The sequence below is a fragment of the Diadema setosum genome, chromosome 4 (assembly GCF_964275005.1).
Source record: "Diadema setosum chromosome 4, eeDiaSeto1, whole genome shotgun sequence".
Lineage (NCBI taxonomy): Eukaryota > Metazoa > Echinodermata > Echinoidea > Diadematoida > Diadematidae > Diadema > Diadema setosum.
Window position 1 is genome coordinate 17,450,971 of NC_092688.1, and position 17,853 is coordinate 17,468,823.

At 37.4% G+C, this 17,853-nt stretch overlaps 1 protein-coding gene across 2 annotated transcripts in view; it reads right to left on the reverse strand.

Moving 5' to 3' along the window:
- LOC140226962 (G protein-coupled receptor kinase 3-like) overlaps window positions 1-17,853 on the reverse strand; it is a 123,390-nt gene that overhangs the window by 57,304 nt on the left and 48,233 nt on the right. For both annotated transcript variants that reach the window (XM_072307396.1, XM_072307395.1), the window contains exon 4: window positions 3,420-3,521. In XM_072307396.1, the coding sequence (XP_072163497.1) occupies window positions 3,420-3,521 (102 nt within the window). The remainder of the gene's footprint in view (window positions 1-3,419; window positions 3,522-17,853) is intronic.

The window sequence follows — 17,853 nt, forward strand, 5'->3', positions numbered from 1 at the left end:
GTGGGCACGATGTTCTGTTCCCGTAAATGGCCCCTTTCGTCTCGATGGCAATGCGCTACACTGTAGAGCTGTCACTGCACTAACACACTGGATATGGAAGACAGCCTTGATAGAGAACGTAGCGAGAGCAGGAGAGGGGCAAGTGGTAAATGTGCAAGGTGTTTTTTCATCGGCCTCTCACACGGCTGACACTGTGAAGATGCACTGGCACCTCGGTGGATGGGTTGAGTTGATGCACACTTTTGTAAACCTCGTGAAAGTGAGGGGGGGGAGGGTGGAGGTTGGGACGGGGGCATTCATGATACAACCAACAATGCAGTTTTTAAGGTGGACAGGCTGCTTAGAAGTTGTGATTGAAGGGGTTGCAGGTCTGAACTGGCTACCACAGACCCGCACGCTAACCACCACCTAGCTAGTAAACACATCACCATTAGTCTTTACGATATGCAGGCAGAGATAAACAAAACAAAATAGATTCTCTGCAATTTTAAATGTTATCTCTAGCATTTATGAATACCAACTTATGTAATATCTTTGACTCATCTATAACCCCTGTCAAAGAGAAATAAAAAGACTCTCTAAATTAGAGCTCCTGCATCATAATCTGCATTCTAAAAACTTCATCATTCTTTGGTCTGAAAATACACCTATACTCCCCCCCCCCCCACTTAAAAAAAAAAGAAAGAAAATAAATTAAGTTTATTCATTTGTTTATTCATTTTCCATCTGAGAAGATGGCTGGATAGCCCATATTCAGCTATGCTAAGCTGCACTATAAAGACAACTCTTTTGTCATTTGCTGGTCTTCCTTTCTATCAACTCTTGCTTCCATACAGGTGAGAAGAAGACAGTAACATTAAAAAAGAGTTGATAACATGAACAGTTGCTACAAAATTACAGTGTATGACCATTTTTTTTTTACTAAATCAAAATTTCTGCATATATAGCCCTTTTTACACTTATGTTTCTTAACCCTGTACTTTCTCTGACCCAGGACTATCGTTAGTCCCGTACCAATTTTTTCAGCTTTTTACACTCGCCAATAAATCCCGTACTAAGCTCTTGTCCTGGGCTAAGGAGAAAACTGACCTTTTTACACTCGTATTTCTTAATCCTGTACTTTCCAAACCGCATGAATATTCATTATATGCTGTGCACTGTACAAGTACATGCACGCACCGGCAGCACTTGATTACCTCGTTTCTGATTGGTCAGTGGGGGTCGGACTTCGTCTCCGTCGCTTAGCCCAGGATTATTTTTTCATTCTGTTTACACTCGCTTGCTTAGCACCGCAATTGTGGGGTTAGCACCGCAATTGCAATTGCGGTGCTAACCCTGCTATTTTGCAGGGCCAGATAGTACGGGATTATCCGTGGGGCTAGCCCACTTTGGCAAAAACAAGTGTAAACAGAAAGTGGGCTAAGGAAAGTCCGGTACCAACAGTGGGGCTAAGGCACCCCCTTAGCCCCACCGTTGGTACGGGACTAAGCAAAAATTTGCAAGTGTAAAAAGCCCTTAGTGTGTTCTCATGCATCTCTGAAGTTGATCTAATGTACAGTATAACATAACCTTTAAGTGGGAAAACCATCTGCTAAAACATAAATGATCATTTAAAGGAAATACATTCCTTTCGCTGTTTCAGTCAGAAGTTCATCCAAAAAAAAAATGCTCTTAGCAATAAAATGCTACATATTGGTAAACTGAACAGCGATGAAAGTTGGTTGAAAAGTCCTTCTAGTATGCTATGACCATTTTACATTCATTTCTTGGTTATTTGGTATCTCTATTGCCAATGAAACCATTGTTGTACGAAATACATGTATAATCCCAATGGAATCCAATTTTCTTTGCTCATTTTTCATTTTTAATAAAAACTTCAATAGAAAATGTATCTTCTTAATCTACGATAAAAAGCTAACAAAGATAAGTAAACATGTATGCTATCATGCTACTAGATGTGTACAGAATCAAAATTTGATGAAAATGATGCATATCAAAAAGAAAAACAAACAAGAATAGACTTGACAGGGGAAAATTCATGTAAGACAAACACAGAAGAGCATACATGTCAAATATCATGCAAAAATGTACAATTCTTGCATTTATAATCCAAATTTAAAGAAAAATTGTCTATACACAAATATTTTTTTCCCTGTTATGTCCATAGGCCTCAACTGCAATACAAAAAGAAAAAAAAAAAAAGGAAGAAAAAAACCACCACACACACGCTTCATGAAGATAAGACGTCAAACAGAAAGACGGGGCAAGGCTGTCCTTTTCAAATAGCCACTGGTAAACTTGCAATCCTTGTGTCTCTTTTATTTGTCTACCTGAGAAGATGAAAACTGAACAACTCTGACAATCATTGTCACCTGGGTGTGGTGCATACGTCGCACTGAATGTGACGTGAGTGCAGGATGTGACATTTCCACTAAAGCCTATTTTCTTCTCAAGGCACAAAATGATGCACACCCACAGTGGATGCAACATGCCTTCTGTAAACTTGGCGACATCGAAAAGTGCAAGGTTTACAGAAATGTGATGCATCCATGTACCATTCTCTGCCTTTTAGCTCCATGTACAAATTACCACCTTAATTCCTAACTCTTTCCATTACATCTCATTCCACTTAAAAAGGCATTATTTACCATTTGCACATGAAACAAAACCCCAGCTTTAATTCTTCAAAATAGTTCAAAAATGTGAGTTAGGGATAGAAATAATCAATGTAAAAATGTTAATCAGTATAATCAATGATAAATATTGTTAGATATTAACAAAAGTGAACAATATTTATAATAAAATTGTTTCTACAATGAACCGTCTACAGCTATGGTTTATTGAGAAAAACAGTGATATCTCCTTATATTTTAGGCTTTATTGCAAAATTTCTATAATATCATGGTAGGAAGTTTTGTGGTTTAGTAATGGCTCAGGAGAATCTTTACATTTCATTAAAAACATGAAGATTTATGAAATTCTTCTAATACATAAACATTCTTCTTATGCATTATATCCATATTTTGCTCTGACATAATCTGTTACAATATTCCAAAGGGTGCAACACATGGCAATTCAGACAACTTCAAAAACTTTATAAATTTAATCTAGATAGTCTGATTTTCCTCAAACTATCATCACATGTTACTTTCATCTCTCTATAGTCATTAAATCCTCATACAATTTGTGTGTGTGGGAGAGAGGTTGTTTGTCTGTTATTGTTTGTTTCTTGGGGGAGACTAAAACTTCATAAATTTTATCCAGATAATCTGATTTTTCTCAAGCTATCATCACATGTTACTCTCATCTCTCTACAGTCATTGAATCCTCAAACAATGTGCGTGTGTGTGTGTGTGTGAGTTTGTTTGTTTCTTGGGGGGAGATCCTTCCTAGATCTTGTAGAGATTTTGTATACTCACATGTGTACATGATAGGACCTCTTTCATGATGTAGTTATCGAAGATTCTCCTCGCCTCTTCTAGTCTGTCGTCGAGGGTGTCCCTTTTTTCATAGTCTTTGATCTGCAGGAACGAGGGAAAATGAGGGTCAATGAGTTTGCATCTGATTTTTTTAGAAATATCATCAAACTCATCACTTATTCAACAATGCTCAAAATATACATACAACAGTATAGTAAGGTACACATGGCATCTCAGACATGTACAGTAAAATCAGAAACACTCGCAGCATGAAACTTTTGAGAATTGAAGCTGACAGTCTTTTTAGCGGCATGAAACTTTCACAAATTGCCGACCATTATGGTGTTAAGCATTCATTGTATTGCATCTAGACAAAACCTTTTTGCATCCATCTCGTTTTTGTGAATCATGGCTCCTGCAAATTAGGTTCCATGCCCATGAAAATTTCAGATTTTACAGTACTTTAATATTTCCTAAAGACTAATACAAGTGTCGAGTTGAAGTTTCACAAAACTCTAATACAATTGGGAATTAACAACTTGTTTCTTCATGCAATTTTCTCAAAGTTAACATTTCAAGCATGCTTTGCTTAAATTTATCAAGAAGAGTCATTTGATCTTCATTCATTTCGAAAATCAAAACAGAGAACAAAAGGGAGACATCAGCAGAAATCCAGCTGGAAAAAAAGAAGAAAACATTCCACAGCAAAGACACATGGAGACACATGGTGTCTTTGCTGCAATGAAGAATTATTTGAGATACTGGATACCAATATCAGGGACATACACATACATGTACGCTTGTATTTAGACAGCAACAGCAACAGACCTGTACAGTGCTCTTACTACTGAATGCACTACCATGGTGGTATATGATTGCCATGGTTGTTGGATTACAAGGGACATTATTTATCTTTCTTTTCTTTTTTTTTTGGCTTTTAACGTAAAAAAAACAAACAAACAAAAAAAAAAAAAAAACATAAATAAAGTACAACATTTTAATCCACAGAAAGATATCAATGTGCATGGGACTAACCAGAATAACCAGATAAGATTAGACTGGAGATAAATTTTGAATTTACTCTGAATAGAGCAAAAAAAAAAAAGGTTTACACTTCTATGATACTTATATGACTGCTTTCTCATGATGCGTCATCTCAACTTAATCAATGAATTCACTTTCAGAATGGAAAGAGTTGTCTCGACTCTCCTGGAGAATGTGGCATTATGTATTAATATCCACGACAAGATTCCTGGTACATTTCACGATTTCCAGTGGTTCAACATTTCAAGAACAGAATCCATGAATAGCATTAATGACTTTCAAACATTGCTTCTCCCTTTTGGGCAACCCTACACCCTTTCCAGGCCACCTCATACCTCATAGACCTGCATGTCAGGTTGGTTCATATACATAATTTTCATAGAAAAAAAAAAGGCAAGAATTGTTGATGAGTTTGCAATGGTCCACCTCGCCACTAGAGTCATGTGACTCATACAGAATTTCTGAGCTGAGATGTACATGAGAAATCTCTTGTCAGTCATGTATTAAAGGTAGGGAATCCCATTTGCATGCCTCAAATGAAGAGTTGTATAAATACAGATGTTGAAGAGAGTATCATTTTAGAAACTCCCATAAAGTATTGAAAGTGGAAGGTAACATTTAGTACATTTTTATTGACCGTTAGATTTTGAATTGAATTTCTTTCGGGGCTCACCGTAAATTCCACTACATTACTAGGCTACCTTTGCAGACCAATGCACTGCATGTGTGTCCATCATGTATATTTTGTGAAGAAAGTTCATCAAAACTTACAAACATTTCTATATACATTCTTGCCACACACTCTATATGTTATTGCATCAGCTCTTATACTTTTAGATAAATTTGTGTTTATAGATAAAAAAATACAGAAGACTGCAACAAAAAGGCTTAAGTGTGGCTGACACACAGAACTACTGAGTAGTTGAGTTTTGTGCATTATTCAAATTGTAGATAACTGCTGACTTCCAAATTTCTCAGCAGTGGACTAAACAAGTCCCCTGAGGTTCATATTAAATGTTTTGCTGCATTTTGGGAGGTCTGTAAAAGGTATCTCCTACCTTTAAGCACATGGGTGCTACACCACTAAAACAGTGATAGATTCATGACACATGGCATGACCCAGTGGTACCACTGAACTACACTGCCAGTTGTCACGATGTTTGAGTTTATAGAGTGCTACGGAAAGTGACAGAGTACAATGAACTTTCTAAAACAGATAGTGGACTTTCATATGACACCCAATGTGGGGACTATTCCATAAAGTTACAGTCAGGTGCAGCTCTTCAATGTCTTTTTTCATTTAAACAACTAGATCAAGGGACTAAGAATGAACTCAAATGATATCGGAAACTGGTTACGAAAATCTTCAAAGACTGGCAAAATTGGCAGCACATACTGTTTAGACCCCTGAACCTCTGAGCAAAATTTAGTTCACTGCTTTAATCATCTCAATGAAAGTGATGCTAAATCTTATATTCTCACCCAGATTTTCTAATTGAAATCATGTTGTATTGATTTGTTTTTGTTTGTTTGATAGATACTTTATTTTCTGCAAATCAATATACATAAGTTACATGATCATGAAGATGCAGGAAGTATACAAAGTAAATTCAACGCAGAGTCGTTTGACTTGCATAAACCGCGATACATATAAGTACATAATCATGAACATGTAGGAAATATATAAAATGAATTTAACACAGTCTTTTGACTTGCACAAACAACGATATGAAAGAAATATAATATACAATATGCATGTCTATGCAGCAGTGATAAGAATAGCATTTATAGTTAAGAAACGATTATGCAGAGGGCCGCCATTATAAGCATTGCTTGAAAAGATGGCCGGCCCTATAGGCTAATATCCTGCACAGAGGGGAGAAAACTGACATCCATATACATAACCTAGCAAAACATCATTTGATAACTGCAATATGTCACAACAAGCTTAATAATCTTGTAACAATTCACACTTTTTCACAAAATTCAAAAAAAAAAAAAAGAATGTGCTGCAGACTCACAGTGAAAACAATATAATTCTCACAAGGACCAATATCTTGGAGGAGAAAGTGGGTGAAGTCTTTTCAAAACTCAACTAGAAACAAAATTATCACAGTTATTAGACAGTGCTTATGACAGCGCCAAAAATATAACATTACCGGTAATTAAAATGACATTAACAGTTAGACATTAAATAGGCTTGATTTTCTTCATTTGATTTATTGTATGATAGGGCTTGATTAGGCCTAATTGACTTCCAATAGGCCATCATTGTGTTAAGTGTCTCACATCCTTCATCTCCAAAGCATCTAAACTCATTCCATTAACCGACAGTATCAAATTTCATTGAGACGCTTCAAGCCAACCTCATACTTTCGTTATTTTCCAAGTGATAGCCTAAGAAACAATTCGGCGAGCTTCAAATGTCGATTAATGGTCATGGAAACATACCGATTGATATGACTTCTATTCATCATTATCATTTATTTACTAATCCTAATATATATCTGATGAATCAAATAATGTAGATTCATATTTTCATCATCGTTGTCTGAATTTATCATGCCTATGTATTATACAGTAAAAGTTCGATATTGTATCATTCTTTGAAAATGTCGAAAGGCAAAGTTTGCAAACACATATAGAAAACCAAATACAGATCTTGCCTTTCCTACTATTTTCAATGTTTTTCTCAATCTGCCCCTCCTAGTCGGCCTACATGTTTCTGTGACTACGTGACTGTACACATTTGGAAAACAATTCTAAAATATTTTTTCTGAAGGTTGTTTGACTTTGCTTTTGACACAAGTACCTTCGCAGTTGCAAACAATCTGAAATTATTTGAAGAAAAATATGGCTGCATCATTCACTAAGAATTCAGCACCTCAGTGTCAGAATACAATCATTTTATGTTGCCAATTTGCAATGGCAAGGTGTGATTTACTAAACCCTGATAGAGGAGACTCCCATACAATGACGTTCTTGGGACTGGCAGTTTTCTTTTGTTATCTATCAAAATTTTGTTATGGCTGAACAAATAAATATACAAAATTAGGTACTTCATAATTTGGGCCCAGAATTTTTACTGCGCTGTAACAAATGTTGTTATACCTGTATTCATTATAATGGGACTGCACTGCATTAGAATATAAAATATTGATGTGTTATATGCATATAACCATGTCTTAACCTGTTGAAGACGAGTCCAGAGTATACACGGACAGGTGTCTATGAGAAATCTGTGTTGTAGCAAAATCAAACCGTCCTCAATGGGTAAACATTATAAGCCATCCTTCCTTTTCTTGGACTGAGGTATGTGTAATAGATTATGATCCAAGTTCTTCATCAAAGTCTGGTACAGTCTCTGAATCAGAGAACTTTCATCTTCAGCTCATCATGATTATTTTTTCCTCCTTTAGGGTTATTTGATTATGTCTTGTTTTCATTTGTGAATTGCCTGTATAAAGCTGTGCAACAAGTCAGGTCAACAGTTGCCGCAGGCACAGTTCCTTCCAGCCAGCTTCATCTGAATTAGAAGCGCACCACTGAAGTTTACACATCTATTACGTGTGTGCCTTGGCCAACACATGTTGATTGAAGTTTGCAGCCACCATAGACTCTCCCCACCTATGCAAGAGGCAAACAAGTTTGGACCGCAAACCCACACACCTTATTTCTCCTTACGACACGAGTGCCGATCTGAAATAAATCACCAATACCCGCGTGGCTCATTTTAGATGTGCTCGGTGGTGGGCGCAGTCCAAAAATAGTTTTTCCGCATTGTGCGATTCCAACTCTCTTCCCGTGGACGCAAAAAAAAAAAAAAAAAATCCCGACCCTGTCACACGAGCATGACAATTAGCAAACCCTTCTCCTGGGAAACGCCCTCCAAACCTCCATTCCGGAATAATTCTACCCGAAGGCCATTAGGTAATGAACATGGTAGCAGTCCGCGTTGTGTTGAGCCTTCGACTCTTTCCTTCAATCTAATAACATGCCCAAGTCTCCGGCCATGTAAATTGCGTTTGCCCATCTAGGGAATGGCAAGAAAGATTTCTTTTTTTTTTTCTTTTTCTCACTCTTCTTTTTTATTCGGCTGTGAGCACCGAGACAGTACCTCTAAAGAACAAGTAATCAAGCTTGATTCTGGGCACAGTGCCACTTTGTCTAATATTTTTTTTCATTACGAAGGAAAAGGAATAAGTACCTGGGAAATGGGCTGGCCAAAACTGAACAAGAGGAAACCATGGGAACAGTCGAATTTAAGTCAAGGAAGATGCTCAAAATGCATTGTTTTGATTTACTTGAACAAAAGACTGGCATGTATGCTGGATTAAGCTCTTCTTCCTGCTTTTGCATCAATAAGTTAATGTCAGTTTACCATGATGCCAAGTTATTGTATTATTTATCGTAAATGTTTGTATCAACTGAATAATTCATCATGGCCAGTGTTGATGATTACAGGGATGCAGATATATATTGTACACATACATCTGAAGGCAGCATCATACCCTTAAAATAAAAATAGATGGACTGAATCAAATACACTTGCATAGATATTGTATTTTTCTTTTAACAAATAAATGTCATATATGATATATTTTCTTGAATGAAATGTAACATCAACAGTCACACATCTCACTGAGCACAAGTAAACACAGTTTTGCAACAAGGGAGTGAGCGAAAAGTCATTCAGTTTAGTCATTGAACTAATTTCCAGTAGAATCTTTCAAACAACATTTAACAAATCAGATCTTGAAGAATCTATCCCATACATACATACATACATACAAACACTTATACAAACATACATACACTTGTAAAGGCCCTTCCAGAAGGACCAGTGTGTTCCACTGGCTTTTCTAATCATGGTTAACCTGAAGAGCTTGACATTCTATTAGCAGATTGTGCACCTGCACCAAAATTTGTGCATGCAACCTGAAATCCTCACACTATAAGAAGAATTGATCATTTAAAGTTTTATTTTACACCGGTCCATCAAGTGCCCACCAGCACTTACTGCAAAGCCAGAAATATTCACGGCAGGAAATTTTTGCAAATTGGAGCCATTGGTTTTTTTTGCTGCTTGAAATTTTTTGAATTGAAACTGGCATTCAATGCATGTAGTGTAGATAAGGCCCATGATATACATTTATACCTAACTGCCATATTTATGTATAAACACATTCGAAATTTATTACCATTTTTCCATAATGCCCTACTAACCAATGACCATATTCACCCATACCCTACCCGTCGTTCCCATAATTTTCATTTAAGTAATTCACAGCTTTTACTTGCTCAAAAGTCGATTAGACATCACGGTCCGGATACATGGAACACTCTTCCTGAGGAGTTGAAACAGTGTGCCTCCTTGTTTTCATTCAAAGCAAGCATATTTTACTGCAGTATACTTCAAATACGAGTTAATGACGAATAATTTATATGACTCATGTTGGTCTCCCGATAGCAACATCGTATGTCGTTCCCTCTTCCAGCAACCAATTTTATTATTCTAAATTCCAGCCTATCTGCCCCTGTGCACTTTCAAGCACCTGCATGCACATTCACCACCATTACACATCAGAGTTTATTTTCCCCTGCTATCTTCGCAGCAGAATTTGTATTGTTACGAATTTAATACATCCCTACCTTTTCCTCGGGCCGGCCATCTTTTCAAGCAATGCTTACAATGGCGGCCCTCTGCATTATCGCTTTTTAATGTAATATTGTTATTGTAATCCCTGCTGCATAGTTAATGCATACTGTAATATCATATCATTAATTTCCTTTTATATCATTGTTTATGCAAGTCAAACGACTCTGTTTCAAATATACTTTGTATGTTTTCCATGTTCATGATTATGTAATTTATGTATAAATTGATTTGCAGAAAATAAAGTATCTATCAAACACAAAACATAAGAACTTTTTGGTGCATTTTGACTTCACAAATCTTAGCTCACATGGAATTTGCGAAATTAAAATAAAATGCATGCCAAATTTCTGGTTTTACAGTATCCAGCAACTGGGGAGACTGATCACTGAGGGTTGTAATATTGTCCATGTTGTATGAATTTCACAACTCCAGGGACATACACAAAATAATACACAGTATGCACACATACACACACACACACACACACACACACATCATGTGTGACATACAGTAGTGGTATTAATCTGTGGTTATTTACGTTGATGAAGGTCAATTTGTCAATCAGTTGCAATGAAAACTACTCGATGCAAAAATCATTAATTTTAATAAATATGTAGTACCAGCTGCAATTTAAAGAGATCAGGACCAGCTCTGACAGAAGGTCAGTAGTCTAGTGGATATGATGCCAGTTTAGCAATCAGGAGATCACTGGTTTGAGTCCAACCCAGGTATGTATGCCCATGATTTTTAGCATGGCTATGTATACTACTAAAGGGCTTTTTACACTGGCAAATTTTTGCGTAGTCCCCACCGTTGGTACTGGACTACTGTAAAAGTGGAAATTTTCGTGGTGTTGAAATTTTCGAGCATTTCGCGCAACCAGAAACTAGCGCGAGAATAAAAACACGCGAATATTTTTGCTTGCCATACGTTCCTGTGCGTGATGTCTTAATTCCGCGGAATTAAAAACACGCGAAACTCTTCTGACCCGGCCTAGCGCGAAAAATTAGTCGCGCGAAAATATCCACTTTTACAGTATCCTTAGCCCACCTTCTGTTTACACTAGTTTTTGCCAAAGTGGGCTAGTCCCACCAATAATCCCGTATTATCTGGCCCTGCAAAAAAGCAGGGTTAGCACCGCAATTGCGGTGCTAACCCCGCAATTGCGGTGCAAGGAAAGCAAGTGTAAACAGAACGAAGAAATAATCCGGGGCTAAGCAACGAAGACAAAGCCCAGTACCCACAAAGTACGGGACTAAGACATACAAGTGTAAAAAGGTCAGTCTTCTCTTTAGCCCGGGACAAGAGCTTAGTACAGGATTTATTGGCTGGTATAAAACGCTGGAAAAATTGGTAAGGGATTAGCGATAGTCCTGGGTCAGAGAAAGTATGGGGTTAAGAAACACAAGTGTAAAAAGGACTTAAAAACACTGAATAATCACTGGTTATCATTTATGATGCTGAAGGGCAAGTTGTCAATCAGTTATATTGTAACCATTATAATCAATATTATATAACTTGGTCATGTAGTGTACATAAACACATCTTAATGAGTGCATGCCTTGTAAACATTATACAGTATAGCCATGTATGTCTACACACTGTAACACCGTTTCCTACGATAATGTACAAGCCTGCATCATAAGACTTGCATAAGAATAAAGCTCTTGGCCTAAAAGTTGCAAAGGGCTGTGATAAAGAGTCATCCAAATCAAAATGGACAAAAGCAATTCCAAACATCAAAAAAAAAAAAAATAATAATAAAATCCATAAATGTGAAAAGGAAGAAAACAATGATTTCAGTAATTGTGACATGTCTTTGCAAGTACAACAACAAAAAGTCAGCAAGCATATATATACATATTAATGTCAAACTTTAAACACAGACTTAAAAATATGCGTGTACATTTTTTTCCCACTGGGCAATTTCTATTTTGGTGGTAGCTTTGGTTCTATTACTCTCAGTGCTAGCACGAGTGATAATCCTTAACTTAAATAAGTCAGCATGTTAGCCTCAAAATTATATCTCTTCCCCCTCCCCCATATATACACGCACCATGACATATACCCCAGAAATTCACTAAAAGCCAAATTTCATCAGGCATTTTACTAGACTAGAACATTCATTCCATGGAGCCCCCCCCCCCTCTCCCGTTTGTTTCCTTTTCAGCAATAATAAATAATGAGGTTCCTTTAAGTCTTTGAAGGCAAATGCCCATGATATTTTTTTTCTGGGTTGGGTTAATGGAAATCATCAGCTTTACTGGCACAAAAAAACAACAAAATGACTTCAGCAGGTTTGGAAGGTCTTTTAGTCCATCTGCAATCTACAAGCTGTGCAATATGAATGACGACTGCAAAGGGTGTCCTTAATTATTGATTGATCATAGTCAGCAAGTGTGCATTCCTAAATTGCTCTCTGCTTTCATGCCATGATAGATGGGCACAAGTACAGACAGACGCACAGACGCACAGAGGGACACACACACACACACACACACACACACGGACACACAAAAGAACACCTGTTTGGCCCTATTTCAACTGCTTCAAACGCATCATGCCTTTCTCTCACTCAGCTTCTCACAGTCTCACTCTCCTTCACACACAAACACACACACACACACACAAACACACACACATATATACACATACACAAGCACACACATAGGGTATATCAGCACACATAGGGTATATCAGCACACACATACAAACAAGCACACACATATATCAGCATACACACACACACACACACACACAAAAAAAAAAAAACAAAACAAAAGAACACCTGTCTGGTCCTCCTTCAAAAATATCATCCTTTGCCCTATTCTACTTTTACTCTGCTACATACACACAAACACATACACATACACATAATGTACAATAACACTCACAGACACACACACACACACACACACACACACACACACACACACACAACACACACACAACACACATTACACAAAAGAACACCTGTTTGATCCTGCTTTAAACATATCATCCCTTGACTTCTATTCTTACTATGCTACCTCTTCATACACACAAGCGTACATGTACAATAATGTATATTTTTAGCACAAACACATACATACAGACACACATAACCAAGACATACACACACACATACATACACACACACATACAAATTTATACAAATACACATACTTACACACACACACACAAAGGACACTACGCCAGCATCTACACCCTGCATCTTGTCTACTACACAAAAGCCCTGAACTCAATGTACAGAAGCGATGAAGCTATCCACTGTAGATATGAACACAAAACTGGCTAATTGAACGCCACTCTGCGATGTGGTAACAACGCAATAATTCAGCAGGACATCATAATTAGGCTGAAAGCGATAAAACTAATTACACAATAATGATGTGACAATAGGTGTACACAAGCAGAGACAGGCCAGAATGCTTGACAGGGACTCATGATTTGTAGAGCAATATCCCCAGACAAATAATAATGCTGCCTCACAGTTATTACACACATCACGTAATGTTGAAAAATACACACTTGAATATCTTGCAAATTTGTTTACTTTTCTTTTGAATTCTATATGTTCTATATATATTCTATATTCTATACATCCTAGTCAAGATTAATCAAAAGGTACTGAAAAACCTATCATCACGATTTGCAAATATGAGATCAAAATTACACCCACCAAATTTCAAGATATTACAGTTTGCACAAGATGAATTGCTTAAAAAAAAAAATGGATCGTTATTTTTCATTTGAAGTCAGAAGATTTTATCACCAGGAATACATACAAAATAAGGATGCATGTTCGTGGCAAATCCACATGCCATGCGACTTAGCAAGGTGCCATTTACACAAACTAGTGTGACACAGCATTATCCAACTATCTCAGATATTGAATGAATCCTGTAAAACCAGAAATTTTCATGGGCATGAAATTTTTGCAGGAAGCTAAGATTCTCGCAATTAGAATGCACCCTAAAGTTCTTGTCTACACTATTATGCACTGAATGCCAGTGGAAATTTGCGAAAATTTCATGTCACAAAACAGCCTTTGGCTCCAATAAAAAAACAAAACAAAACAAAAACTTCCATGCCACAAATACTTCTTTTCTGATGCAATAACCTCATACACTTTTGCAGGAAAAAAACAAATAGTATATCTTAACGGTGCATGGTCCCGGTGTTTCAGTCAAATGCGTACGCGGGCGCACGGCGCAAGTTTCCTATAGAGACCTACGCTATCGACTCCTCTTTAGCACTTGCGCTGTGGCCCACTTCCCAGAGTCCGAAGAAGTCCGATTCACTGTAGTCAGTGGTCCGATCACAGTTCGGCTCATGATTCGGTTGAGGGGGATGACAGCTTTAGCAAACTTCTTTTGTGATGTCATAATAACAAGCACATATGCACGCACCCTGGCATTACTACAGACTGCGCAATGCGCAAAGAAGACAACGAAGGCAACGTTACTTAGCAACACCTACGCGCTTTACTCTTGATGACAGCTCAACTTCGGTAATCTTTGTATCAGTGCTAACGGTGATCGGCAGTATCATCAACAGCGCCCTCTACACTACCGGGACTATGCACCTTTAATAGTCATTATTGTAAAACCAGAAACATTCGCGGCATGAAACTTTGGTGAATTGGCAACTGGTATTCAATCCATTCATGTGTGCAAAAATTTCTGCTACAGTTTTTACAATTTATTTAAAGACCAGCATTGGGAGAAGTAGAGAACTCAAGTCTCAATAAGAAAGAATTTTACTATCAATGGTTACATACCCAACAACAAGCTTTCCTTCTCATGAAAAGCTGCCTGAAAGACTACTAAAGCCAAGAATCTCTGGCAAGCAGCTAAAACAGCGCTCTCCCATCCCATTCCATCCCCTTTCCTACAGGGTTGTACAGTTGCCACTCTAGTGGATGCAAATTCATCCTCTAAGCATCACAGCAAACAAGTTTGGGTCTTGTGTATAATTTTTACATTACTTGATCAGCAGGGCAAGCATGGAGTTCAATGAACACATCATATTTTCTGTTTACACACTTGAGCTATTACAGATTTTGTGCTTGTTAAATGCAAATAGGTTTTCACTGAATACTAAATTTATGATATTGGTTGTTAATGAAATGAACAGTATCTTGAAAGGATGAAAGCTCTGTCTATATTTTCATCTGTGTAATTATCTCTATTTTAGGTGATGATGGCATTTTTTTTATTCCAGCAGCTAAGTGAGCATTATCTACATCCTGCCTTGCGATGGAGCAAAATGTTTTGAAACAAGATTTGTTCTTATTTCTGTCAAATGCTTGAATAACAGAACATGTCAGTATCCATGAAAATAGAAGGTTGAATTGCAGGGAGTATGGTATTTTGCCTTGTGGAGAGTAACAGACGATGAACACAGAAAATGGCACACTTTGGACACCTACGTATTTTCTCTTCATTTAGATCTGTTTTCTCAGTATAAGCCTGATATGATGATGATGCATTCTTATGCAATAAAAAAAAATACATTCATTCTGATAGAAAGCATTCAAACCACTCTATATTCTCCTTCCTGGGGAGAACAATTTCAGGTGGTCTAAATGTCGCTCTGAATCAATACTCTTAATTTCTTAAACATTTGCAGAGTAACACTGCACGGACGTAATAGGCGAGCTATTGATTACCTCGCATATGTGCATTCGGGAAATATGGACAAGCTGCACAGAAAGACACTGCCATTAATCTTTTTCTTCCCTTCCCTTTTTTTTTTTTTTTTGGTGGCATATTCAGATGGCAGGGAGAGAGAAGGTATCAGGTGGCTGGCTCCATATGACGCTACGGTGTTCAAAGGGATGGGCAAATAGACATAGCAACCCACACACACACACACTCGCAATGTGGTCTCTCGCACACGCTGGGCTGGGCAGGGTGAGAGAAAGTGAAGACGGGCACGAGCGCGGAAGGAACATTGTGCGGGGGCGTACTCCAAGCACTTCAATCACTACAGATTTTCTATTAATACACCCTCTCCCCCTCCTTTTGTGCATTTTTTTGTTTGTTTCGTTTTGATCGTGTAACAGTGATATCGGACATACCACTAAATCACTTTCTATTTCGAGGACATCACTGTTGACTTTCTGTGGAGCTGCGTTACCAAAAATACACTCATAAGTTTTGCTCCACGGGGCAGAGTTTGGGTCAATAACACAAATTTCTGATGAGAAACTAACCGACTGGAAATTTCTTGCATCATCTCATATGTGAATTCCAAAATCACATACCCCTAGCTTTCCCCCTCCCCTTTTCCACCTAAAATACCAAGACTTGCAACTTGTATGCACAATAATCATATAGCAAAAGCTGTACTGGGTGTATTCTTCATTCATTCATTCCTTTTGTACTTAAAGGGGAAGGCTAGTAACTGATCAGTGGGAATCAGTGGAAATGCTGGGAGATGATTGTGGCAATCCTTATGGGATTCATTCAAGAGTTCATTGTATATCTATTGTTGTGTGAAAATGATTTGCTTCAGAACGGTCTCATATTCAAGTAATGTGCAGATTAATGCTCCGTCACTGACCAGGGACGCTAACCTGGAAGCATTAAACTGCACATTACTTGAATATGAGACCATTCTGAAGCAAATCATTTTCACACAACAATAGATATACAATGAACTCTTAAATGAATCCCATAAGGATTGGAACAATCATCTCCCAGCATTTCCACTGATTCCTACTGATCAGTTACTAGCCTTCCCCTTTAAGGAAAAGTTCACCTTCATATACATGTGGATTAAGCGAATGCAGCAATATTATTAGAACACATTAGTGAAAGTTTGGGGAAAATCGGACAATCCGTTCCAAAGTTATGAATTTTCTAATTATCTGTGCAGTCACTGCAGGATGAGAAGACTATAGAGTGTATGATGTCACATGCGTACAACGATAAGGAAAATATAAAGAGAATTTCACAAAATTAAATTTTTTGAAAAAAGTGCACATTTCCTCAACCTGTCACTGATGCATGTTAGGAGTAATATTATCCCCCGTGCCTTCTGAAAGAGGTAGGTCAAGCAATCTTTTATTATGCGAGAAAAGTGAAAATATGTTGATTTTCTTTATATTTTCTTTATATCATTCTACACGTGTGACATCACAAGCTGTAGTAGTCTTCTCATCCAGCAGTGACTGAGCAGAAACTTCAAAAATTCATAACTTTTGAATGGGTTGTCCAATTTTCCTCAAACTCTCACTGATGTGTTCTACTAATATTGCTGCGTTCACTCAATCCACATGTCTATGAAGGTGAACTTGTCCTTTAAATCACATTGCCCATTCATTCCTGTCAGACAGCACATCCAATCAAGCACTGCGTACTGTGCACTTTGAGTGATACATGCAATATCATTTTACTCATCTATCCATCATATCAAGGAACCTCGGTGTAATATCGCACACATAGAGAACCTAAATGTGATATTGCCTTCAACTTCACACAGTCGGTATGTGTTTGTAGTAGTCGTATAGTGTGATGTGATCTCCAGATTAATGGACAGTCCATTTTTTTTTTAAGCAAAAGGAAATGAAATTTACAATGAACAAAATGGAATCCAACATATGAAACATAATATGGACTAATAGAGCAAGAGTACACCAGTGTAACAAAGACTTTTTAATTTACCATATATACCAAAGAATTAAAACAGACTCTACTGTGTTTTCTTCTTCTCTTGGATTAA